Source organism: Mustela erminea, chromosome 1 (genome assembly GCF_009829155.1).
Source record: "Mustela erminea isolate mMusErm1 chromosome 1, mMusErm1.Pri, whole genome shotgun sequence".
NCBI lineage: Eukaryota > Metazoa > Chordata > Mammalia > Carnivora > Mustelidae > Mustela > Mustela erminea.
Genome location: NC_045614.1, coordinates 47,102,549 through 47,130,225, shown reverse-complemented (window position 1 = coordinate 47,130,225; position 27,677 = coordinate 47,102,549). Strand labels below are relative to the sequence as shown.

The window sequence follows — 27,677 nt, the reverse complement described above, 5'->3', positions numbered from 1 at the left end:
CCACTGAACCCGCCCAGAACCATTTTGCAGATCTAAGTCATATCGTTACTTTGCTTTTCAGGCATATTACACAGTATGTGGTACTCAAATAACTTCATGAGCAACAGTAATCAAGTGGCATTTGTATATGACAAAAACAAAATTAACACATACTGAAATTATGATTTTCGAAATGAGATATGAATCATTTCTAACATTCTTATATGAGTTAGTCAAACACAGAAGTCACCTCAATCTACGAACCCTGTGATCAGCATAAATAAAAAGCATTTTCTGAATTTCTGTTACATTCTGGGCATTATAAGGATTGTAATTTAATGAGAAGCAGCTAGTTCTTGTCTTTCTCTGCTCCTGAATTCATAGAGGAAATAATTTTCTTGGGGAAGCAAAAGTAAGGGACTTCAGGATGAGTTCTGCTTCCCTGCCCGCCTTCTGGGAATAATAATTTTTCTTCGGAGATTCGTCCCTTTCCATGTGTCAGTCCTTGGAATCTGCAGTGGGGAGTGGGGGGCACCCCAGTCAATCAGCTGTTGTATTGCCCTGGCAACAGGGATCGGTTCAGGGATAGTCACATGGTCCAACGGAACCCGTGAGACCCACTGAGAGCTTTCCTGGGATTGCAGCAAAAGACAACTTTATTGGGGCACCTGGGTGACTCGGTGGGTTAAAGCCTCTGCCTTCGGCTCAGGTCATGATCCCAGGGTCCTGGGATCGAGCCCTGCATCGGGCTCTCTGCTCAGCAGGGAGTCTGCTTCTCCCTCTCCCTCTGCCTTTCTGCCTGCTTGTGATCTCTCTGTCAAATAAATAAACAAAATCTTAAAAAAAAAAAAAAAGACAACTTTATTGCTTCATCCTGACCTTGAACCTAAGAGAAAGTAAGCTTTGAAGCTGCTGACCTCCGTCCTGCCATACCACGGCACCTTGGAGCACAACTGATGCAGAGCCCAGAGACGGAACTGGATCCTGAGGCCACTGTCGGGGCCACTGTCGGGGCCACTGTATTCAGCAGCCCCTGACAGCAGGATCTTCATCTCTCAATCCCACGAACCAATGCATTTTCTCCTTTGGTTCAACTGGCATGGATTTGGTTTTTTAACACTTGCAGCTGGAGTTTGATCTACTTTGTAATACAGTCCACCTCTAACAGAAACCCCATGCCTCCAAGTCCATCTCCAGGAACACACTGACAGAAAAACTCCGATGAAGAGAAGGCTGGAGAGAAAGGTTTTCGGATGTACTTGGTAAAACCGTCTTCTGCTCCCCCAGCTGCCTTGGCCGTAGGTGCTGGGGGAATCCTGCCAGTTAATCCGGCGGGTCCGTGTAAGGGAGTTTCTCCGCAATCAGGTACGTGAGGAAGCCAACACCCACAGGGAACATGAGGCTTTCTCAGGATAAACATCCAATCCCCTAGTACTTGTTCTCTAATCTCCTACCCATCACTAGTCCAGGATCTCTCACTGAGAAAGTACCATTGATCTGGATGATCTGTGCAGACGGGGTTTCAGGAAAACAAACAAACAAAAGGCCACGCTCTGGTTAACATGGCAGGACCTCAGACATGCCTCGGCCCCCCGTGTCTCATCCGAGCAATTCGCTTTACTTGAAGCCACTCTTCCGCTTGACACGACTTCTGCCCTCGTTTCCTCCATTGCTTCAGTAGCACATGTGTATTCACGGTCTTGGCCCGGCGTCCCCACCTCCTACCGACCCTGCTTCATGAGTCTAGCATCTGGCTTCCGGCCCCACCTCTCCCGCGTAGCCGCTCCCCTCCAGTCTGCAAAGGACTGAGCCGGGGCGCAGGCGGCAGTGTCAACCCTGAGCACCTAATCCCAGCTCTTGCAACAAGACAGCTCGGCGGGCCACCCCTCTCCCCAGCACTCTGGCGGCCCCTGGGTGCCAGGACACCACCCTGTCCTTCCCCAGCCCTTGCATATCCACTGCTCCTTCTCCGTCCGCAATGACTCTTGCTCTCATCTCCTGTAGGCTCCATGTGAGTGTTCCCCTTTTCTCATTCTGGTTATTTATTACAGTTATTTCGGCTCTCCCGACCCAGATGTTACTATAAGTGGTAATTGCCTAATTTGAGTCTTTCCCCCAAAAGATTTATGTTAAAGAAGAGATGACTGTGAAATGATTAAAGCCCAGAGAAACCAGAAAAAAAAAAAAAAAAAGAAAAGAAAAGCCCATACATAAGTCTACAATCTCTGAAATACTGAGTTTTCCCTTTTGTTTTTTGGTTTATTCTGTATTTCCTTCTTAATGATACCTACACCAGTGAAGAATACCTACTTTCCCTATGTAACACTGGTCAGTCCTTGTCACTCTGGTCATATGCTTCCAAATGCCACAGCTAACATGAATGGTTTGCCCTGTCATCTCAAGCCTAGTCAATCAACAATTTAAGTGCATTTTCACCTTGAATATTAGGTTTCGGCATGACTCCACTTTAGTTAGTGGCATTATTCTTTTCCTAGTCACCTGTGACTGAAAATTTGGAGTTGGGGTGGCCTCCTTCATCACCCCATCAAGACAATACTACCTTCTTGACCTGGAGAAAAGGCTTTGAGGTGTGAGGCTCTGACTCCAGTCCCACAACACGTGACCCTAAGCTCCGCAGCTCTGACATCTGTACCTTCCTTCTTCCTTCCACATTATGACCAAGACCCAGGATTGTCACACCTAGTCAAAAGCTCTGCTGGGGGTGTCCAGAATGGTCCTCCTGCCTCTGGTCCTTCCCACTTGAATCCACATAACATGCCACTACATGAGGGTATTTTTCCAAGAATACTTCTTTGTATATGCCATTTCTTTGCTCAAAAAAACTCAAGGCATTTCCTACTACTGGGAATAGTTTTCCAACCTGTATTCTACAACACTAATTCCAAGTGATACTTAAAATGTGGGCAAGTAAGTAAGTTTAGGAAACAGAGATGCGTGGTTTCCCTTTCTTGGAGATTCATAACCCTTATCACACATGTTAAAGTCTCTCAGAAATCCTACAGTATAAACCCTTTAATTTTGTTTAACCCAGCCTCTCCCTCATGGATTTGACCAATGAACCTCTTTCTCACCTAAGACTTATCAACATGGAGCAGTCAGTCTTTGGAAACACTTCCCTACCACACGGTGCCCTGGTGACCTGTGCCGGGAGCAGGTCCTGCGTGTCCCTCCCTGAACCACAGCGGAGGGGAACACTACTGCTGGCTGTCTCTTGAGAGTGTCCTGGGCCTTCTCCAGTGCTCTGGCCTGTGGGGCCGACAGGAGAATGCTCTTCCCAAACCTGTTTTCTGGCCTGGTCCTGGCCATTCTTCAAGGCAGAGCTGAACCCCAGCCTCTTCCCCTGGAGCTTGTCAGCTTGAAGTGGTCCCTCCTCTCCCAGTGTCCTTGCTGTCTTTGCCATCTGCATACCCATTTGAGGACATTTATTGCTGCAATGAATTACTCTATTAACCTTATTTTGCAACAGGATTTCTATTTCTGTAAAGTAACCTCAGCTTCCTGATATGCTTGGGGCCGAAACCTCTGGAAAGCAGGTTTTGATCTCCAGACTCCCTCCCATGTCCAAACCTTTTGCTTCCGTTCACCAGGACACCTCTCATATCTATGGTCCTGCACTGGCTATCTGTATTTCCTCAGAATTCTCCCTACACGTGCAGGTGGCGTCTAACCTTCAACTACCGTGGAAGAGAACTTCCAAATGTCCCCGCTGACTTTGAAATAACCCTGATTCTCTCTTTACCTCTCTACCTGCTCCTCTTCTGTCTGAACAAGTCCTCCTGCCTCTTCTCCTGGCTCTGTGTGGTCCCCACCAGAAGTGGGTGTGCTGTATTAATATCTGACCATTTGACTTATACCACCAGTATCTGACCATTCAGCTAAAATCTCCTGTCCCACCAAGCCTCTGACCTGACTGGGAAAACTAATTTCTATCTCCACTGCTCTCCCTCTTCCTGCCTTACTCCTGGGAGGGATAGTTCCTAAAAAGGAGACCGTGGATGCCCGGGTAATAGATTAAGAGGTTCACTGTACCGTGAGAAGGTTAAGAGGGAGACGTCCACCCGCACAGCTCTTGCTTCTGCTTTTCTAACACCTGACCTGAACAGTCTTTGGCTGCACTGCAAGCCCAGGCCAAGATCCCAGGAACCAGAATGGAAGGCATTCCTGTTTGCATGTCAGCAAGAATGCGGCTATGAAGTTATTCAGACTTACATTGAAAGCTCCCAGAAGAAACAACGTGGGTTGTAATCCAACCGAAAATATCAACCGGAGAATTGTGGAAGCGATTAAGGCCCGGATGCCATGGGGCTTGGGGAGGGCAATGACAATGGCCAGAGAGATGAGCATGGCTGTCCACAGCAGTCCGGACCAGTGTGGCTCCAGCGTTCCTGCAAAGACAAGGCAGGGCTCTCAAAGATCAGTGCTTTCACCAGGTAAGAGGTGATGGACCAAAAGACACTTTCTGCAATCCTCCAACTGGCCCTACTGTCCAAACTCTCACCTCCAGTTCTGTGCCCCAGATGGAACATCACACATCCATGTTTTCTCACCTCCAAGCCCTGACCCATGTTCCTCCTACCTGGGAAATTCTTTTCCCTTTCCTCTTCATCCTAGGTTTTAGCTGAGATGTCAACTTGCCCCAAACCTCCCCAACCCCCTTCCTTTTCAGGAAACCGTGCCAGGCGCCCCTCCCTCTCTGGGTTCTCCATACCCACTCCAGTCACCCCTACAGAACACTATTTTCTGGTGGTCAGTTCACCTGTCTTTCTCTCCCCTCCACCCCTACCCTAACTGCCCCCCCACCCCAGGTGTATTCCTCCCAACCAAATTCCCCAAGAGAAGCACTCAGCACCCCGCAGGCGCTGGTCAAATGAATCTGTTCAATCAATAAAACTCATCTCCGTATCACATTTCACTTTTCGGGAAAGCAGACTGGAAGCCTCAACTTCTAATTTCTATTAAAAGTACGCAAAGGAAAATTGCAGGTCCCCTGCCTGAATCAGACTTCTCCAAGGGAAGGAGGAAGGCAACTTCCGTATCATTAACATCATCCTACAATTAGATTATCCTTGTAGTCAAAGAGCTTATACCAGTTTTTGTCATCTCTTGCTATTTCAAGTTCTATTTAGAGTGTCCCACGAGACGGCTTAGTTATATAACATGAGCCAACACGGCTAAAAATATAGTTCTGTAAAACGCTCATTAAAAAAAAATAAAACCCTATTTCAAATGCTGTCACATCTTGAGTCTCCTTCAGATGTAAACAAGCAGCACTCCACGATGAAGGCCACTTACATAAAGGAGTTTCACTTCTCCAGAACTGCTGGGATCGAAGCCCCACCCAGGAAAGAGACCCCCTTGCGAGTCCCAGCTCTTCCCCGAGCCTGCTGGCTGCCCTAGTTCATTCTGCTCATGCCGCGGAGACACTTTCTCTCTGGAAACTGTTGCCCCACTCCCAACCACTTACCTCTTCCCTTTTGATATCCTTCAAAAGAAAACCTGATTAGAAACAGGCACAGAGAGGCAGAAGCTTTTCAGAACTCTGGGAAGACATGGATATTGAGGCTTATGTCACTTCTCGTGCACTTAAGAGTGGTGAGATAGCCTATTAAGCCTTTTACGTTGATTATCATTTATGTGATCTTCCCAACAGCATATGATTATCTTCATTTTCCTCTGGAGGAAACTGGGTTTTGGATTACCTATCGGGCCTAAGGTGACACTGCAAATGGCTGGACTGTGTATGCCCCTGAAGTGGATGGTCCTTAATCACCAATTAAAAAAAAACCCACAGAAAATCCACTGATGTTCAGCTTATAATGCGATGAATTTTGGCAGTATATAGAGCCATATTACCACATGCGACTGCCAACACAATCAAGATACAAACATTTTTGTTCCCCTAAAAGGTTTCCTGTGCTCTTTGCCATTGCTGCCTTGCCCATCTCCACCCCCAGGGCAACCACTGGTTTCCTTTCTATCACTAGAGCTTTGCACTTTCTAGAATTTCATAAAAACGGAAAGATAATCAGATTAGGAGGCAGTCTTTTTTAATTCTTTCACTTAGCAAGTTTTTAAGATTCAGTCAGGTTATTTTGCGTATTAATATTGTCCTTTCTATTACTGAGTAAGATTCCATAATACGGATAGACCACAATTTACTTATCCACTCAACAATTAATGGGTATGTGGGTTGTTCCCAGTTTGCAGTTATTATAAATATTGTTACTGGGAACATTCAAGGACGAATCTTGGAATGGGTGTATGTCTTTCTTTGCCATGGATAAATACATGGAAATAAGATTTCTGGATCCTAAGTGTATGTTTAATCGCTGTGACACAACCACACTTCCACAGTGACTCTGCCGTTCAGTTGTATGCGGGAGTCCCACGTGCTCCACGTCGTCACCAATATTTGGTATGGTTGGTATTTTCTTTTTATTATTTGCTCATTTTTATCTCTTTTTTCAGCATTTTCAATTTTAGCCATTCTTGTAGGTTTCTCGCGGTATGCCATCCTAGCTTGCATTCGCATTTCTCTGATTAACGACTGATGTTGCGTATCTTTTTCTGTGCTTATCGGCCATTCTCTTGTGAACTGTCTGATCACATCTTTTGCCCGCTGTTCTAATTGAGTTTTTTTTTTATTATTGAATTTCAAGAGTTCTTTTGTATTCAGGATATAAGCCTTTTGTCAGATACGTTTTGTAAGTATTTTCTCCCAGTCTGTGTCTTACTTTTCATTTTCTTAAGTGTTTAATCGCCATTGTAAACTGCCTCGAGATCTCAGTATAATAAATGGGACCAGTAGAGTGGACATACCCAAATCCTGAAGGGGCTGAAATAAAAACCTGTTGTCTCTCCACTATAAAAGCAGTGTTAAAAAAATAATGCTAGATTTTGGGGCGCCTGGGTGGCTCAGTGGGTTAAGCCGCTGCCTTTGGCTCAGGTCATGATCTCAGGGTCCTGGGATCGAGTCCCGCATCGGGCTCTCTGCTCAGCGGGGAGCCTGCTTCCTCCTCTCTCTCTGCCTGCCTCTCTTCCTACCTGTGATCTCTCTCTGTCAAATAAATAAATAAAATCTTTAAAAAAAAAAAAAAAAAAAAAAAAAAAAATAATGCTAGATTTTAAAAAAACCAATTATAGAAAGACATCTTTAAGACAATTGGAGAAACATGAATATGGACAAGCTATTTCATGATTTGCTGTTAGTTCTGTTACATATGATAATGTTATGGTAATTATACATATTTTGAAATATTCTTAGAAGTTAGAAATGCACACTGAAATATTTATGGGAAAAACAACAAGATGTCTAGACTTATTTAAAATCTTTCAGAAAATACAGTAGGAGAATAGATGAAACAAGACTGACAAAACGTTGGTAGTTGTTAAAGCTGGGCTAATAGATACAGGGCAGTGTGTTAACTTCTTATTACTTATATATTGGAAAATTTCAAAAATGACAATGTTTAAAAAGGAGTACTCTATGTGCTTTAATCATAGCAGGCTCAAAAATTCAGTAAAAAATCTGAATGTGCCCCAGGCTTCATGCTTTCAAAGGCTGTGTGACTCATCAGTTCTTGAATAATGGGGGAAAATGGTTCTTTTGAAAAGGAGCTTTTAAGGCCACCGGCATCGTGGGCAGGCACAGGCCTACGATGCCACAAAGCTACATTCGCACCCATAAGAAGGGGACATTACATGGGGACATTTCGGAAATCCTGGTTTTAGAGCTCAACATGAACAAATACTGATGTCAAAGAAATACTCTCAGGTAACCAACCAGATCTTATTTCAAGGCTGGCCTAATACAACCCTCCTCCTGAAGATGGTTAGTAGTGAGTACAGAAGATGGTCCCAGCATGTCTTACAAGAGGAAAAGTAAATCCCTCTGAGAATGAACTGATGTGTTTGAGGTGAGCTCAGTCACTGTGTAATGGGAAAGGCTTCCTGAGGTCAGATTAATCCTCTTCCCTCCTGGGAGAACTAATGATGCTTTCCATTTAGTCTGTACACATGAAGTACCACAGCCCACACTGCCAGAACAGGAACCCAGAGTTGAGAACCCAACACTGTAGAGTTGGAAGGACCTTTCGCACTCATCTCATCAGTGGGTCTTGAACTTGTATGGGCCAGAGACAGGATGTCCCAGAGATCCTGACTGGGTCAACCACTATTTTTCCCTGAACTATAGAGGGATTTCCAAATCCACATCCAGGTTTTACAACTATGGGCTCAAGTGCCTTTTAACAGAGTAACTAAGAAAAACTAATTGAAGTTGCCTGCCCAGAGTCATGTGAGGAGTGAGTGGCAAAGCCAGGCCCAGACACTGAGTCTGGATGTTGCGAGTGTAGGTATTCCAGTGGACGAGGCTGACCCCTGCAGGGGAGAGGAGCTGTCAACCACCTCTCCTCAGACATGGCCCTCAACGTGGCCACAAATGACCAGTGAAGAAAATGGCTAAAGCATGTGGTAAAACTGATTTTAAGTATTTCTAAAGAAATGGGGGATAAAGCAAAATGCATCCAAAGTAACGGCTGAAGAATGGGTTCTGATGAGCATGAGGACATCCCTGAGATGGAAAAGAGGGCTGGGCTCTGTTGCTCCGATGGGTCACTTCATGCTCGCATCTCTGCCGACCAGCAGTCTGGCTGGGCACATGCCCCCTTGATGTCAGCCTTGCAGTACTGTGGACCTGCACAATCTCTTCACACAGGGGCACTTATTCCTAACATGACATTAAGAGGGAAAATAACCCCAGACTTGCGTTTAGGTGTCACTTTTGGGGAAAAAAAAAAAATCACTCCAATGATGCTTTCAGTGTAACCGAAGGCCAAACAGAAAAGCTAACTGCTTGAATGGGTGTGTTGGATACCTGAGCATCAAGGAACAAGCCATTGCTTTCAAAATGGACCTTAAGTAGACTTTAAGTCTAGACAAGCTGTCTCATTACGTATACACCTCTACATCACCAGGCTCCAGAGCTAAGCCTGGAACTCCTGCGCTGTTTTGGTGTCTTCCTTTTGGGCTCTTCATTCCATTCTTTCACACAAGGTGGCTACTGGCAGGTTGTGACATATGTATGTGAGATGATCTGCCAAACAGCTGATGAAAAATGCAGCAGAGAAGACCTCCCAAAAGCCAGTCCAGGGTGTCAGAAAAGGGGCCGTGGATGTGTGACAGTGGCGGGGCTTCTGTTGGCCCCCAGGTCCCCACAGGCGTGCACGGCTCCAGAATGCTGTCCAGCAAACAGAAGAACCGCAGACACAGAGAAGCCCCACCTGGACTGTCTGCCTGTTCTCGGCAAGATGTGCAGAAAACACACGGCAGGTGGCTGGAAGGAGACAGTGGCGGGGGTAGGGGGCAGATATCCACAAAGACCATGGACATCACATTTTATTGCATGAGTAGTGGCACGTGGCTCTTTATAGACTAAATATCCAAGGAGCTGCAGTCTTCAGTCATTGAAGCCCTGCCTCCCTAAGCCCCTTGCCCCCCACCAAAAAAAAAAAAAAATTCCAGACATGTCTTAAAAATTCTCCACTCTGAAATTAATTCTGTAAGTATGGTATGGGGAAAATAATCTAAATAATCTAACTGGACTGGGCATCAAAATATCTATGTTCTAGGGTTAGCGCCCCCCCCCCCCCCCAGCTGTGAAAGTTTGGCTCCATCTCTCAGTTTCTCTGAGACAAAGTCTCCCAATATGTATATAACAGGGAGGCTGACTGAGATCGCTTACAGAATTCAGAGTGTACAGCTTCTCTTTCTTTCCTGGCAGATAAATGTGGACACACCATTTACATTCTTCTAAGTGAGATTGAAAACTGAGTCTGTGGTGAAAGCTACAATCTCAACTTGTCTGAACTGGGTGAGTGAGATCCCATAATATTGCACCGACACTTCCAGGGACCATACTGAAGATGCAAGTCACAAGCTTCCTGCTGCTTCTCATAGTTTTCTTGAAATTAAAAATGTGGGTACCTCCTCGGACTCCTTTAAATGGGTAGAAAAACGCCACAAGCAGGTTCATCAGGACGGCCAAGTTAAATGAAATGCTGCTCCAGAAAGACATGTTTCGGGCACACCAATACAGAACGGGCTGGGCTGTGAAAACAAAGATCAGGCCATGTCAGGTTTGAGGCTGCCGGTCAGAAGGCTGGGAATCCCACCCAGCCCTTCCTCCCGCTCTGCCCCACAAGCCCACTTTTGTTCCCAGTTTTTACCACAGCAGTAAAAAATGATCATTTGTTTTGAGGTTGACTCATAGGCTCATAACGACATCAGATTGGTTTATTTCTGTTTGGAGTACTTACTGGAACAGAAGATGTATTTGGGGACAAGGGAGAGAAGAAAAGGAGAAAAGTTGGAACATCTGAAAAACGCTGCATGCCCCGGTCGACGCCACCAGTTATGGAATCTGGGGTTGTCCAGAGTTCAGGCACTGAATCCTCAGCCCTTCCAGGGCTCTGGGACCAAAGGAAATGCCCAGAGAGACCCAAGAACTTAGGGAGCCTTTTGGAAGTGCGGGGCTCCAGCTGGAGGGACACACAGCACTCAGAGTTGGCCCAGCAGGGCCCCAGGCTAGGGAGGCTACCATTTCCACACTCCTTTGCTCAATCAAAATCCTCCACTAATTCACTGGTGCCTAAAAGCTAGACAATGATGCCTTTCCTGACATCCAGCCATTTTCCGTTTTCCTGAAGTCTGACGATCACATGGGGGCCAGGGGAACTACGGGACGGAGTTGCCGACTGGGTAGTCAGCAGCAGCAAGTTCCCATTCCCAAAGGCTACAGTAGAGAAAGGATGTGGTACCAAAGCCATCACCGAGGGGTGAGAGACACTTTGCACATTGCTGCCGTCTGATTCTGTAGTCCCCTAGAGGTCACACCACGCTGGCCAGGCATGTTCAGTTAGAACAACACGCCTCTGGCCATACCACATGTGGTGGTGCTTCCCCCTCCCCTGAATTTGTCTCCTGTGGTGCTTAGGGTGATGCTCAAAAATAGATGTGGTAGGCATGATTTCAGTCTCCACGCCAGAAGCAGAGTTTCCAAAAGATGGTCTCCTTTCACATGATCTCCCTCCAAAGAAGTATGGAGTATGGGAGAATGGGTCTCTATGGCATGTTTCTCTTCCCCAGTGAAGTCATCACTTAACTTTAGGACAGCAGCCAATGACAAATGCAATGGCCCTATAATGACGCTTAGAGCAGCAGCCAAATCTTTGAAAGCTTCTCTCCAAAATAAAGTTATGCCACAATTAAACAGAGCCTTGGGTAATTTAATAATTGCTCATTTCATGTTTGCACTTGGAAACAGGAAATGTTTCCAAATTCTAGATGTTTAGAGCTATGAGCACCTAATTTAAAATCTCTCATTTTTAAAATGAGGGAAACTGAGGCCCAGCCCCTAGGGGGTGGAAGCTGTGGAGATCTCATCACCCAGGTCAGTGATCCTGTGCAGTCAGACAAGGCTAAAGGTAAGTGGCTCATCTCCTCACCCCGTAGACGAACTGACCAGGATTCAACCTCCAGTAACAATTAACTTTTTTTTTTTTTTAAAGTTAATTGCCGAAACAAATTTAAGATGAGAAATCATCTGCTCTGGAAACAATAGCTACTGGTGTTTCTTCTGGGACTGAAGCCCATTTCTGATCTGGAAATGGAAACTCCACAAGAGACAGGTGGCAAGAATGGCAAAGGGCTGGTAACGGTTGAAGCTGAGTGGTGGGTGCAAGGGAATTTATAATATCCTCTCCCCATTAGCGTCAGTATAGAAAGCTCGTATGAGATCAAAGAAAAACAGGAAATGGCAAAGCTCAGCGCTGGTCTACGTAAGCCAGAACTCTCTTCAAGGGGGTTCTCAATATCAAATATAACAGGAGCTACTATAGGACGCTTTCATATAATTGTAATAAATGGCCCTTAAGCATGGCATAGAGTTCACAAATAAATCATATATTTATAAAGTTAACATACTTAAATATGATGAACAAATACTCTGTCCTTCAAATCAACTGGGTATCTGTCCTGGTGCAAAAAGACACTTAAAGACCAACCTTGACACATGCTGTCTTCTATTTTCCGCGTGTCGTCTAAATTTCCAGACTCTTCTCCCACTTCCCTTCCCCAGATACACCACCTTCACATCCCCGTCTAGTAATGGGCTCCCCGGACATCTGCCACCCCTCCTCCAGCCTCTGTGCACTGTCCCCACGGAGGCTTAAAAATATGTCCACAAAGTCTTCGATGCTCTGCTCTTCGAGAGGTACAGCTCAATCCCCCTCCCTATGAGTGTGGGACGGACTTAATTACTGCTCCTGGGAGAATACAGAAGTGACGGGCATGCTTCCTGACATTCGGTCATAAGACGCACTGCAGCATCCTCCGTGCACACACATGCTCACCCTCTCCTCAGTCATCTGCTCTGAGGACACAGTCCGCCATGTAGTGAGGAACTCCAGCAGCCCTACAGGGGGGCCCGTATGGAGAAGAAGTGAGGCCTTCCAGCAGCAGCCACATAAGCGAACAGAAAGTGGGTCCTCTGGGTACACCCAGCCTTCAGATGAAGAGGCCCTGGCTGCCAACTTGACAGCAAAACCCTGAGTCAGAACCGCCCAACTAAGCCGCTCCCAAACTCCGGGGCCCTGAGAGACTGTGAGGACCTAAATATTTACTGTTGGAAGCCACTAAGTTTTGAGGCCATTTATTCTACAGCAATATAACACAACGGATATACCCTGTGTGAGGGGAAAATAGTAATACCCCCAAAGAGATCCACATTCTCATTTTCAGAATCAAATATGTTACCTTTCGTGGGAAAAGGGACTTCACAGATGTGATAAAGTAAGGATCTGGAGATGGGGAAATGATCCCCAATTATCCAGGGGGCCCAGCATAATCATAAACACCCTTAAAAGTGAAGGAAGGGTGTGGGAGTGTCGGGGCAGAGTCATGCAGCGTGCGAAAGCCTCTCCTGGCCATGGGTGGCTTTGCAGATGGAGGAAGAAACCAGGAGCCAACGAGTGCAGGAAGACCCTGGACGCCGGAAAACAAAGCTAGAGCCTCCAGAAGGCCGGCAGTCCTGCCAACACCTTGATATTAGTCCAGTGAGAGCCTCTGTACATTTCTGGCCTTGAGAACTCTAAGATAGTAGATGTATGCTGTCATAAGCCTTCAAGTTTGTGGGACTCTCTCAGAGTAGCAAGAGGAAATGAGTACGCCTTCTCTTCCCCCGAACTCTCAGGCCTATGTTTATCCAAGTCCTATCAGTCCTTCCAGATGCTGTTCAGATGCCACCTTTCTCAGAAGCTTCTCTTTCCCACACTTCCAGAGCATGTCACTGCTTAATTACAGCCCTGCTCCTCGTCAGTCGCCTCAATTACAACCGCTTAAAGATATCCTGTGTTGCCTGCCCCCATCAGGTTCACACAGGAAGGAATCACAGCTTACATACTGTTGAACCCCCCCAACTATACTTTGTAGCATATTTTCTACTTATTAAGGATACATGTTGGAGGGATCAATACATCTGCTACACCACGGCAAAAAGACAGATGCCATGACCCCAGTCAGACGGGTCCGTCCAATGACCTACACCCCAGAGCACTTCTTGGTCATCCCCTTTCCTAACCTCTGTATCTGTTCTTCTGAGGGAACAGGGCCTTGCTGGGGGACCTGGACTCTGTGTATATAAAAAACAGAGTTCTCTAGCTGTTTGGATGGGTGTGATAACCAGGAGGGAAAACCCCAAGCAGGAAAAGGTCAGTAAATGCAATTCTGCCTCAATTTCCTCTTTTACTATCTTCTCATTTTCCTAGCCCAGAGTGTTCACTTCCCCGGGGCTGGGAACTTCAAGAGAAGGAGTCAGAGAGACATGGGTGAGAGAGCATGTGAGCACACTGGAGGTGGTGTACGTGTGTGTGCGCGCGCGCGTGCGTGTGCGCACGTTCTGTAAGAGGAGCAGGGAAGGTGGCTTCGGGAGAGCTTAGGAACTGACGATCTTAATATCTGCAGAAGCAATTACTAAGTGACCTCAGTCTTAGACAGACTTGGCTTTATATCTGAGCCCTGGCTACAGACGTACCAAAGCACAGGTGATTCTGCGATACTTTTGGGAAAAGGGAAAGCAGCTTCAGGAATAAAGCAGCATTTTTCCCCCCCTGCAGATTTATTAGGAGAGAAATCAGCTACTTAGAAGGAAAAACGTATTTCACTTTAATTGCACTTCTGATGAGTACATTTCTCCCCTCCCTAAATATGCATATCATGTTTAATTCAGTTACTGTTTTCAGTTTCTCTCCTACCAGCAGATAGCTTTGAAGCCAATTAAAATCTTTCAGTTGACAACTATAGATGTATTTAAGCTTTACTGAAGTAAAAACTGTTTCTGAAACAAAGGTGGACTCAATAAGAGAAGGTATTAGCTACAATGCAACGTAAATCTTGAAATGATGACACAGCGGCTCAGCAATCAATCAACCTCAATTCCCCACCGTCTAGGCAAGGGTCTGGGAGCTGGAAGTCGTCTGCTCAGGACCATGCAGCAGGGTGGCAGGAGTGGAATGCGAGTGAGGTCCCCACCTCTGGGGGCTGAGGTCTTCCCACTGTGCCTGGCTCAGGGCAATGTCTCAGAACGAGAGATTACAAATTACCTCACCCCAGCAAGAAGAGGTGAGACCTCCTCTGTCAGTTCCCAAGCCTCTTGGAGAGCCTCTACAGTACTGATCTCTTTTTTAGAGGCTCTCAGAGTTGGCAGGATGACTCCATCTGACCAGTCTCAATAGACCCGCACATGGACAAGAGTGAAATCACAGGGGTAGCAGCCACGGCAGAGGCCTGCATATGTGAGCTCAGGATTCTCCCTTGAAGCTGGAATCCCAGACAGCCCCAGCCAACCTAACGGCTGAAAATGTAAGAGTACAAAATGGATGCGGTCTATGTCCACCTTGTTTTTGGTATTTTTTCTTTCCCTGTTCACCTGAGCATTATGCTGTGCAGATGTTCAAGGCTGCTCACGCTAGAGCAGCAGGAGCCTGCACAAAGTCCACAGCAGGCCACAAGGACACACTGTATTGGGCAGAAGTGTGCCCTCAATCTTCCAGGGTCCCTACCAAGGGGGACACGCAAGCTGTTCTGCTAAAGGCCTCCGGGCCCCGCTCTCTGTCAGTCACCTGACTGGGTGAGGAATGGGTTTTGGCTCCAGAAGCATTTTCTTTTTCTTTTCTTTTCACAATTCTATGTTTAAGTAATCTCTACACTCAACATGGGGTTCGAACTCATGACCCTGAGATCAAGAGTCATAAGCTCTAGCTATCAAGGCAGCCAGGTTCTCCCCAGGAAACATATACCATTTAAAAGATTTATTTATTTGTCAGACAGAGAGAGAGAGAGAGAGAAAGAGATATAGGGAGCACACAAGTGAGGGGAATGGGAAGCAGAGGGAGAAGCAGGCTCTCCGCCGAGCAGGGAGCCTGATGCAGGATTCAATCCCAGGACCCTGGGATCATGAGCTGAGCCGAAGGCAGCATGAGCCACCCAGGCATCCCCAAAACTTCTAATGTTTTAAAGTGCTGGATGAGGAGACAGCCCTTAGAGACGAGTGAGAATGCTGGGGGGTGGAGGTATGGTAAAGAACAGGGCCCCTGGCCAATGTGTACATACGCCCCACTTTGCCACTAGCCAGACCCGAGGGGCAGGGAAGTAGGGAGAAAAATGGCGAGGTGGGAGGAGGGTGCCGTGAGGGATGCTGGTCCGTTCTGCCTGGGTTGGTGGGAGGCACGAAGAAGACAGAGCTCCCGGAAAGTGATCTCCAACACAGCTTCCCCTCCACCGCCCTGCCCCGCAGAAAGAGCCCAAAAGATCACAACTGTAGCTGGAATCCAGGGTTTCAAAGAGAAAACCTGCCTCCTGACTACGAGACAGAAATAAAGCACGATCCTTTCTAAGTTGGTTACAACAGTTGGCGCGGAGGGCACTGTCAGTGCTGAAGGATCCCATTAAAATCCTAATGAAAACCAGGTGCTGAGCAGCCCTCGGGGACAGCCCTTATAAAAGCGTTTGAGACGGGTAATTTCAAGCCGCCGGGCCGGGCAACGCAGTGGGACTCGCTGGTGAGCAATGGTGCGTCTTATGTGGCAAACGATTCCACTGCCTATAAAATGATGCTGGAGTCCAAAACCCAAGTTACTCTGCATAAAAGGGGGAGACCGGTGTCTTCGGAGCCGGTGAGCTAATACATGAGCTGTCAAGCTGGCTCAATTTCCTGCTTAAGGGCACCATCCTGTGAGCTCAAAGCCTGGCCTTTTCTCCTTTCCTTTTATTTCCTACAACAAGATACCAAAAAAGGACATTCTGGAAGTCTTCCACAGAGCTCTCCAACCCAATCCCATCAAATGGGGCACGAAGGGAGGTGCCTCCCTGAGGCTAGAGCCCACTTCTCAGCTACCAAGGTGTCTGGGTCTGCCCAGTGCTCAGAGGCAGACGTTAGGCTCGCCCTGCTCCTGCTGGAAAGTCGCCCTCCACCATCGGGCGGGGCTCCTGAAAACCCAGGATGGCGTGCTCCCCCCCACCCCGCCCCCGCCCGAGGCGTCCTGCGCCACAGACCCACCTCGCAGTTTCTTCTGCCAGTTCATTTCATTGAAGAGGTCCTCGGACCGCAGGAAGAAGTCATTGATCTTGCTGCCTTGCTCGTCCCTCTCTGTAGTGTAGTATATCCGCAGTTTCGACTCCTTGGTTAGGAATTCACATATGCTGGGCACAGGGAACACAATCTGTTCCATGGTTCGGTCTAATCGGACGATCTAGGGTGAGAGAATGGAGGAGCTCCGACAGTCATCCTCAGGAACCTTTCACGAGGGATCTTCACTAAGGTCATGGGCTCGGTGCTCCAGACTGAGTGTAACACAGAGCTCTTCCTGCGTCTTCTCAGATCTTAGAGCCCCCCGACGGGGCCATGTCTCTCCCATTTATATAAAAACCAGTTTGGGCAAGTCTTTAAGAGTTGGTTGTTTTGTTTTAACTTGAGACCCATTAATTTTACCGTGACTAACATTTGCCTCCAAAACTTAAAACTGTGTTTTGTGTACATATCCAGATGACGGGGCTGGGCCTGTCCAACAGAACTCTCTGTACCAAGGGAACGGTTCCGTGTCTGAACACCTGCCCCGCGTGACTGGTGCCACTGACCCTCTCCATATTTAATTTTAATTCAAACAGCCACATGTGGCTAACGACGACCATACCGGAGGGTGCAACACTCGACTGTGGGACAAACCTCACTAAAACTTCTCCGATAGCAAAATTAGTTGTTGTTGTAGTTTCCCTAAATAGGAACTTTAGAAAGAGACCCTTGGTTCATCCAGTTGCACTGTCCTCCTGTCTTACTCGTCACGGCATCTAAAGGGCACAGCGCGTGAGCTAGTCTGGCTGCTTCACCCGGGGATAATGCTCAGTGCCCTTTAAAGCAGCTTTGTTGGGTCCCAGAGTGGACACCTCCCAGGTGTTCTCCATGACCTTCCCAGCATGGGTCGGTTTCTGGACAGGAGGCAGTCTGGTGAGGATGGTTCAAGTTCTAGGATACTTAGTCACCATCCTGGGGGGGTAGGGATTTCAAAAGGGGTTCAGGTCACAGTACCACTGGGGCTTGGCCTTTATTCTTCCTCCCCAGAGGATGGAAAAAGTCAGGTGAATCCCAGGGCCTATGCCCTCTTCCAGAAGATCTGGTTCTCACACTCTTCAACACTTTTGTTCCCTGACACAGCAAGAGAGGTGACTCTGGTCAAGTCTTAGTGGCAAGCTCTCTCAGATGGTGACAGGTTCCCATGACCCTATGTCTATAAATTCTGGGAGACGTGGTCTTTAGACCAGTGGTTCCCGAATCTAGTGGAAGATCAGGTTACAGGAAGCTTCACTGTCATACTGATTCTGGCCCCTCAGTCAACCTCATGTAACTGGAACTGTGGTGTGGGGATTGGTGACTAGAGCGTTCCCATGAACCAGGTTCCCCCAGGTGACACTGTCATCCAGACAGGCTCAGGGACCAACTCTGCAGTCTCCTGCTGGTAAGAGCCTGCCTGTTTACATAGTTGGGTGGGCCCTGGATCTCCCTAAGCTGAAGGGATAGGATATAAGACGTGTTTCTGGAATCCAGAGGGAAAGAAGGAGGCTTCTTGGCAAGAACTGAGTCCCAGACTCCAGGGCTACACAGCCTAACTCTGGAGAGCGAAGGCACGCTGTAGGAAGCCCCAGGGAGTAACAGGGTGTTCTCTGGCTTTGCATAGGTAATTCCCTCAGGAAAGTGGAAGAAATAGGCGGCTAGCCAACAGCAGGATTTGAGAGCCAGCAACACCATGCCTGGCCATGTCTCTCCATAATTTAGTATTTGCCCTCACCTCATTTTCAGGAGACTTAAAACTGGGAGGACACATTCCAATCCTTCCCCACCTTTAACAGGTCAGGTGACTTTGTTCACACCTCTTAACTAGAGTAAGCTTCAGCCTTCTCTCCAGTGGATGAAGGAGCTCTGACATCCTATGCTGCAAACACCTACAGCTTGTCCTTTAAGGGCCCCATAAATCAGAACTGGCTCTGCCACCAAGCTTCTCATCATTAACAGTAAATCAAGGGTACTTGCCCACATGCACTGCCATGATCAACTCATCAGTAAGGTGACGCATTTTATTAGAATAGTCCAGACACACTTGAGACATCAGGCAAGAAAATATTCCTAGGAAGTCTTCATCCTGAACATTTAATATGGCCCAAAGGAGTCTGTTAGCCCTTTAAAATCTTTGTTCTGACACGGATATTGAATTTGTGCCCTTTCTTAGCTAATCAGGGCACACCACCCCTTACTGCCCAGAGCCTGGAGACAGAACGCTGTGTTCAACGCAGGTAACAAAATGCGCCATGGGCTCTGGGGTCAGCCAGGCCTGGATTACACACAGTTCCGGCTCAGGCACTGCTCGCTGGGCCAATGACACACCCTCTCTGAATCTTCTTTCAGTGTCTCCCCATCTGCTAAGGGCAAGATGGTCCCAGTTAGGTCACAGAGAGTGAGTAAGGTATGCTGTGTGTATGTGCATTTAATGCGAATCTGACCACCGCACTCCTGTGCAGAACTCTCCCGTGGTTCCACATGGCTCTTCCCGATAAACCCAGACTTCTTGCCAGGAAGGCAGAGAGGATTCCGTAGGACCTGAGCTGCCTGTCCTGCCCTCCCTGCTGCTCACTGAATGTCAGCTCCTTACCCTCCCCTAGTGTCCCCTTCCACAGCCTCCAGTTGTTAACTTCCATGTCAGCAAAGCCCTTCCTTCTAGGCTCTGCCTGTTTGACTCTGCATTTTCCTAAGTTCTGCGCTTGGCCGTCATTCTTCAGGACAGGCCTCTCTGACCATCAGAGTCTCTAGCAGGTCACTCTGGAAGGACCCTCTGGAAGGTCCCTCCCTTTCTTATAATACCTTCTACTTGTCCTCACGGCCTGGTCAGAATTCATACCCAACATGCTGGTGCTCAGAAGAATGACTATGCACCCACCCCAGCACAGGGCAAAACCCAGAGCAGGCCCTTGCCACAGGCCCGCGCTGAGTTCCTGCTGCCTTTACCTCTATCTGGGCTGTGTGCTTGGCATAAAACTCCAGAGCTTCATCCCCGTCCACTTGGCCTCCAGGTTTCAGCATGGTCTGAAGTTCTTTGTTATGCCGAGCCAACTAGAACAAAGACAGAAAACCAGGGAGTCACCATCTCTTTGCAATAGGCACGCACGTGCTCCTTTCCGGCCTTTCCGGGGTATAAAGAATGCGTTCTACCCTGCGGCAAGGTGAAGGGCAAAGGCGGCAAGAGGCCCGCTGTGTTCCAGCAAGGTGCGTTCCGCGCGCGGCTAGTTTGGGAGCTTGGCAGAACAGCCTGAAAAGCTCAGGCCCACGAGAGGTCCCTCTTTCCCCCAACTTTTTTAGCCAGGCGGGAGGGTGATGGGGTTTTCTGTACAGCCACATGGAGTCTCCATTCAGAATGTTCCCAAGCCCTGTCAGTGGCTAAACACGGGCCGTGGAAGAGATGAGGGGCAGGAGCCTGTTTTCTATCCTTCCGCCGGCACGCCGTGGTGGGGCATACCTACCCCTGCCCGGCACCGTCGCTGCTCTAGCCCTCATTCCCGCACCTCAGCGAGGTGAAGGGGACAGGAAGCATAAGCCTGCCGCAGAGTTACAAGCTGCCCACACACCTCAGCAAGCTCAAGGCACATCAACCTCCAGAAAAAGAAAGTGTCTTCAAAAGCCCAGCCACTTGGGAAGAGTTATGAAACAGGGCATTTCGGTGCCAGGGCAGGAAGCATAACTACACCCCCCGAAAAGCAAACAAAAAGAAGTCATAATGACAAGTCAGTCCCCCAAGATTTTTAAATGTGATAGGCAAGGCAGCTGAGGTTTATTTCTTCAGATTGCTAAGACAGACTCATCAATATTTATGAAAAGCCCAAGTCCTTTCAGCTGTCTCCAAACACAGCCATAAACCATCCAGTGTCAGGACTCAGTGCGAAGGCCTTTGAGCAGCGCGGGGATTTCCAAGGACGTGATGCTACCGTGGGAAAACGGAAGCCCTGGAACTCAGTACACTGGGTCAGGCTGTCACTAGTACCTGGGAGCCACATTATCAAGCGCAGACACAGCCCGAGGTTAAAACCATAAAGGAAAAGCAAGTTGAAGCACACGTTCACCTTGGAATGCCGGCACTGAGGGCCAGCGACATCTGGCGCCGGGACCTAGGGAGAGGTCCTACCTGATGAGCCAGTATGTAGATGTTGTGTCCCACGTTCCTGGGGGAGGCAGCTCCGTCCTCGCCATTCTCTCCATCCTCAAATTCCACCTCACCTTGCATATAGGCTTTCTTGATCACTTCCACCTGCAAGAATGGTCAAAGGAATACAGCTCCTGTTCCAAGGACGACCCACCCACGACCGACACCTACAGGCCACCTGTCTCCAGGGGCAGACAGTGCCCAGGAATCTCAGCACTCTTTCCTGTCAGGTTACGGACCCAGCCTCAGAATCCTTCTCAACACTGCCACAGGCTGTCCCTACCAATCAGCTTCCAATGACATGATAAATGAAACCCATGTGTGCTGTAGCCGGACCAAGGGCTATTCTGTCCCCTTAGGAGGGGACAAGGGTTATAAAAGTTTCTGGAAACAACAAAATAGGACATAAATGTAGACTAGAAGCCAGACTTTTCCTGTCTCTACATTTCCTCCTGCCATGTCTCCCCAGCTCCCAACCTTTGCCATCTCAGGAAAAACCAGTAAGAAATCCACTAGCCTTTAGGCAGAGCTGGTCAAACTATTACCTCTGATTCCACATTTTCCCCTGTCCACATTTCACCATCCCTACTCCATGTAAAAATAACATCTACCGGGGCGCCGGGGTGGCTCAGTGGGTTAAGCCACTGCCTTCGGCTCAGGTCATGATCTCAGGGTCCTGGGATCAAGTCCCGCATTGGGCTCTCTGCTCAGCAGGGAGCCTGCTTCCTTCTCTCTCTCTCTGCCTGCCTCTCAGTGTACTTGTAATTTCTCTCTGTCAAATAAATAAATAAAATCTTAAAAAAAAAAATAACATCTACCAAGGTCTTTGTATATGTCAAGCACTGTGTAAGTATTTTAATATTTTTTGAGGGGGGAATTTAATGCTCATAAACATTTTAGGAAGTGTCAAAGATTGCCTTTTATTATGGATGAGGCAACAGAGAAGTTTCATTTCAGAGAAGGGCATTCCTAAAATGATCTGCTAGTGAGCTGAGATTCGATCTCGAATCTGCAACAGAGGACCCATGCATGTTGCTTATTTCACCCTGCAAGGACATTTTCTAGAGCATTTCTGTACCTGTCTTACTGGTTCAGTCTACCTCGGTGCCCTATGCAGGGCCAGGGGGCTGGGTCTGCTCATTTCTTAATCTTTACCTGGTGCCTAGCACAATGCCTTGGACAAAGTCGGGCCGGGCCAATGTGTATCCCATGAACAAATCACTGGAGATTTAATCATTCAAAGAATAAGAACAAAATGCCTTCAACCCCTAAGTTGAAGGGAAAATTAATCATTTTCTTTGATGATTCAGAGGGCATCTCAGCCTTCTGCATTGCCACAAGGCTATTCCCTGGAGTTATTTTTCATGATCTCAGAGCAAGCATGCAGAGGGCCACACAATTCTGTACTGACATCAGGGCAGGCCCTGAAAGTAATTTTGGAGAAAGATCCTTGAGATTCTTGCTTTCCAGCTGGATTCCCTGTTAGTTCTAATACCAAACTGAACAGACAACATATTACATGGGTTGTGGGGGCCGGAATATACATGTATGTGCACACACATACACACAGGCCTATGTGCAGGTGTGTCCTGGACAAGGGTGCTTCTTTTCTACATGGATTCTTAGAACCACGTTTGTTCCAGGAAGCCTCTGACTCCTCCCATGAGCTGGGAATGATGTTTTCCAACCACAAAGGGGCTACCCAGAAGCCTGGGGGGCCCACGGCCCTGGGTGCTGACATTAACACCCTCCCCCCACCAAGATGGGGGCATGTTATTGGTCCATGAGAGTTGGAACAGGGTCTCTGTGAAGTCATTCTGTCCCTACTCACGAGGGACACCTCGAGCCCCCCCAACCCCCGGTTACATAAGCTATTATGTAAACTCAGAGAGGGCGTCCATCTCAGGCTGAGAACTCACTCCTGACCTCAGAAATCAAAGAGCTGGGCTCACTGTTAACTTTATTTCAAGGAATACATGAAGGGACTTTAGCCTGGTCCCTGATGCACACAGGTCACCAGGCGACAGAAAAGTTTTTGTGCCCTCATTTAGTGCTGTCAGTTACACTTTATTTGTGTGGGAAAAGTCCCAACAGAGTTCTGTTCTCAGCTCATTTCAGTGTCTCTGAGAGCTGCCTGTCTCACAGGTTGCAGCACCGACCTCCACCCTGGAAGTCACAGCCCATTGTGAATATCACCCAGCAAAAATAAACAAGACTTGTGTTTTCTTTGAACAAACCAAAAACAAAAACCCAAGACATCAGCACCCAAGAAACACTCTTCTGCTGCCCAGACTATTGGCCCCAGGAAGTGATGGGGATCCTTTAGCTCTGGATGCAGACAGGGCACAGAGAGCAGCGGCAAAGGAGGAGGGAGGAGGAAGGAGCTCTAGTTCACTGCAGGTGCTGCGCCGGGGCCGGAAGCCAACCGTCTTGTCTAGCCTCCAAAGCCATCCTCTGGCCTACAGGATATTATCATCTTCCTTTTAGGGGAGGAGGAAACTGTGGCTTAGAGCGGTCAAGTGCCCGCCCAAGGTGACCAGGCACAAAGGGAAAGCTGTGGACCTGAACTCCAGGTTGCCAGGTTCCCCAGCCCACTCACTGCCCTGGCTCCCTGGAGGGGAAACGGGAGGTGAAGGCGGCTGCCGTCCGTGGCTGTGTCACTCACCCGAAGCACTACTTCACTTCTCTGGCCCAGTCAGAGGCCTGAGTCTGAGGTTCTCTTTAGACTTCTGGTTCTTTGGCCTCTTTAGAAAACTCAAGGCAGCAAGTTCTCTCCTGCCGCAAACCCTGCTCTGCCTGTGTCTCGTGTCATGGCCAGGGGACTCGCCATCCAACTCACCAGTTCCTTCGGTCTCATGTTATAGAGGATCCTCTCCGCGTTCTCGCTGTCGTGCCTGCTCTCCATGATGGCCAGCAGCAACTTGGAAGCATTGTTCTAATTGGACAAACAAAGGGAGGAGACAGTGGAGAGGAGCGGCCTGGGGTGGCTGGCCCGAACGCGTGCGCCCAGTTGAGGCAAGCGCTGCATGCTGGCCGGACAGACAGACATCTCATCCCACAGGAGAGCCACGGGTCTAGCACAGCCAAAGCCACCTGCACGCGAGAGGGAATGTGCTGCTGCAGACCCCAAACTGTAAATGCAGGTTCTGCTTTGGGTCTCGGAGGAACATGCTTGCTTGGGCATGGTTTCTCCTTAACATTATTGACACAATTCCTAGTGGAAACTGGGAAGTTAAAGATGGGTGTTTGTGGGCGTGTGGGCACTCTCATGATGCCAGGGGTCAGGGAGAACCTGCTGGATGGATCCATGATGCCTTTAGGGCAGATGTCCCTTTAAACCTTGTTCTTTAGCCTCGCAGGGCAGAGGAGGTAGGTAATTAAGGTAATTCTGCCCTTTCTTAAAATATTACTATCAGCTCTCATAATCCCTAATACTATAATCAGAGTACAGATGACACTAGTTAGACAAAATGACCCAAAGGAGCACTGTATGTGTGCCAAACCCTAATTTCCCATTTTATTCCAAGTTTTCATGTGCCCACGCCCTGAACTTCTTGGCTTGACCTCCTTTTAGGTCCTGGGCCTAGGACACCCTGCATGCTTCTTTGTGTACAGGATTAGAAAGGTCTTACTATTTTGCATAAGAGGGGGCAGTATTTGTTTCCTCCCCAAGTATGGGTCACGGCAATTCACTCAGGAGGCTGTGCCGTCCACGGTGGCTTTTTAGAGCACACAAATTTCTATCATAATCCACAGATTCCTGGATTAGTTGAAAAAGTCACTGAAAAGACTGAACAGTAGCACATAAAATTTTGTTCATTTCAGGCTCTCATCATATAAATCCTAATAAATGGGAGCCAGGCACATGAGCCTGAATTAATGTTCAAGTCACTTCTACAACTTGTCAAAGGAATTAAAAATAGCACACCCACCAAAACACCCATTTAAATCATACCCACAAATCAACTATCAATTTGGACTCTCCATTCTAAATACTAAAGGAAAAATAAAAATAATTGTGTAATTCCTGTGGGCTTCTGTGTTAACACCTTCCCTAATGATCTTTCTTTCCCATGATACTGTTCAAGCATTAAACACAAATCAGCTTTTCAGCTAAACCCTGCAGTTGCAGGCAATTCTGTGACAATGACAAAGTGCTCACTGCTGTGTATGGGTGTGAGAGAGGACGGATCTCAACACGCCCCAACATGGGAAAGGTTAAAAAGGAAATGTGCTCAGTGAGGCAAACACGGTCTGAAATACACTTTGGACATCAAGAGGTCTTTGGACTCTTAAAGAATCTTTGGAAACCCTAAATACGAATGAGGGTTTTCTTTTTGGGCGATAGGAGTAAGAGATCAACATCAGAAGTGGTATCCTGTCCTGAGACCCTTACTTGGAGGGGAAACCTGAAGTTTTGCATTTTTTAGTCAGAACTTACAAAAAGGATCATTCATTTAGTCTAAGAGAGCTGCCTGTATTTAGTTTCATAACATTGACTGTATCATGTGCAGAAACAAAACACAAAAGTGACTATTTCGACATGCTACTGTCTTTTGCTTTCATTTCCTACTTGCCTTCAGTTCTAATACAAGGTCCATCCTCTTCTTTCCCAAAGGATTGATGTCATTAAGGATCAGGGCTGTGATGATGTCAATGCCGTTGGATTCATGGGTGGCTATGCAGTTCTGAAGAAACACACACACACACACACACACACAAATTTACAGAAGTGCTGGTCATAAATCAGATGTCAAAAGCCAACAGGCTGAACTGCTATTTCAACACAATGCTTGCCACTCCCAGTAATGTCTCTAGGGGAGAGCTGCAAATTTTCCGTGAGAAAGTGGTAAAAAATAAAAGACAGATGAAAATCGCTAGTTTCAGAATTAACAGTAAACAGCAGGAAAGTCCCCATGCACTGTAACTGATAAATTGGTCGTGTCTAATCCAAAGAGTGCCGTAAAGTTGGCTTTTGTTCTTAAGGGAAAATACGGCGTGTGACTGATTCTGAGTTCTGAGACCTGTTTTCCCCTTTAAAGGTGTGTTCCATTCTCTCTACATCACTTGGTTTTCGTATTGCATGCTTTTGCTTAAGGCTGAAGCCTGGAAAGCAAGTTTCCGGCTTAATTCACACAATACCAAAATTAATCATCTTCCCCCAGGTAAGGTTCCCACTTGCAGCAGAATCCACTTCAGTATGTGCCTTTTAACAGACCTCTGTTTGGCAGAAAAGCAAACTTGTGGTTAAAAGGAAATTCACTTAGATGTTAGAGCCTTTTCTCCCAAGCCGGTTGTAATTTTTTTGTTCCTTTTCATTTTAACTTTGACTACACCATCTGTCTCATCAGTGAACCAAGGGAGGAAAGTGGATCCAACACATGCTAACCTCGTATTTATAGCCAACTATGACCAGGTGCGTGGTACACAATGAGTTGTCCCTTTGGTCAGCCATTCTTCTCTCCTGAGCGAAGGTCTTGGCCTTGCTCCCCAAGTAACACAGCATAACACACCTTCCCTGTCAAGTGAGTTTGCAGCTGGCAATTTCAGTGCTAGTCTACCCCCTTCAACCAGGGTAGAGCCAAAATTTGAGTTGAAAGTCATAATTATCTTAGAATCAATGCAAAAACTCACAAAGTCTACAATACATCACGGATAAGTAATGAACATTTTACTTAAGAAACGCTTGGTTTCTTTTCTTAAAATCTACTTCTTGAGAGGCCAACATTAAGACGAATGGGCCTTTCTTTTCTCTAAATGTCTATGGTGTTAAAATCTCAACTGAACATTTTCTCATGTTGTTGAAGTTGTCTTGTCCATAGCAAGGTTTCTCTCTCTAGCTAGGTATAAGCCTTTTTCTGTTAAGTAGCCACTGTTTGAGTCTTTTCTAGCATTTAAAATTGAGCCCAGGCCTCTGGTCTTCACTGAACTCCAACTTCATTATCTACCCTTAGTCAAGTTAGTCAAATTTGGACATTCAAGCCAAATCAAGCCAAGACATACCATGGCACGCATGGAGAACAAGGACAGTACCACCAATGCCTAGGATTAGATCAAGTCCTGAAGCACAATAAAGTACCATAGCTCCTTCTTGACTGCTGGAGAAGATCTCTAGTTCTAGTGACTTCTTAGGCCAACAGGCAAATGTTATATGACTTCTGAACTAGTTCCTGTCAACAGCATTTCTAAAATGGTGAACCTCTTTTTTTTTCTCCAGCCCCAAATAAAAATGGAGATACCTGGTTCTCATGGCATGGTCCTTGACAGTATTCGGTCAGACTTTCCAGGGTCTGGTTGATGAGGGCGACGTTCTTTTCATTTATATAGAGCCCGAGAAGACCAAGACCTCCAGTCGTGCTTCCACAAATACAGTCCAGGAACTGCAGCGTCTCACACACCAAATTGTAGTTGGTCTTGTTATTTTGGCAACGAAGGAAGTTCTACAATTGGGCAGTGCCCAGAATGAGGGAGCAAAGTCAAAAAGGAGAGGGAAAAGGTCATTTAATGCTGCCAATTTGCTGGTGTCTAATTGGTGGATGCCCTGAATTGATTAGCAATTATGCAGAGAGATGGAGCACTGGAGGAAAGAGTAAGCCCCCATGCTGGTCAACTGGGGACCTTGGTCTATGGCAATGGCCACCAAACAATGTAGCTTATTCTCCAAGTGCTTTTCTATGTGAGGCTGTGGAGGAGGGCTCCTCTTGGACAGAAACCTAAAACCATTTTGAGTTCTCCTTTCTCTTTTTTCCCACTCCAGCCCATGCCCCTCCCACCAGGTATTGGGTTCAGAAGCATTTGACATTTCAAAGGGCAATGTTTATGTTTGAAAGATGGTGGTGTGGTCTGGATGCTGGATGCCAACAGTGAAGCATTAGGGATATT

At 47.3% G+C, this 27,677-nt stretch overlaps 1 protein-coding gene across 10 annotated transcripts in view; it reads right to left on the bottom strand.

The window, feature by feature from the left end:
• Window positions 1-27,677, bottom strand: part of ITPR1 (inositol 1,4,5-trisphosphate receptor type 1) — a 334,496-nt gene that overhangs the window by 39,244 nt on the left and 267,575 nt on the right. For all 10 annotated transcript variants that reach the window (XM_032325752.1, XM_032325745.1, XM_032325771.1 and 7 more), the window contains 8 exons: window positions 27,035-27,235; window positions 25,373-25,483; window positions 23,635-23,730; window positions 20,778-20,900; window positions 19,607-19,711; window positions 16,613-16,805; window positions 9,985-10,107; window positions 4,210-4,385 (listed from right to left, as the gene is read on the bottom strand). In XM_032325752.1, coding sequence (XP_032181643.1) covers window positions 4,210-4,385; window positions 9,985-10,107; window positions 16,613-16,805; window positions 19,607-19,711; window positions 20,778-20,900; window positions 23,635-23,730; window positions 25,373-25,483; window positions 27,035-27,235 — 1,128 coding nt within the window. The remainder of the gene's footprint in view (window positions 1-4,209; window positions 4,386-9,984; window positions 10,108-16,612; window positions 16,806-19,606; window positions 19,712-20,777; window positions 20,901-23,634; window positions 23,731-25,372; window positions 25,484-27,034; window positions 27,236-27,677) is intronic.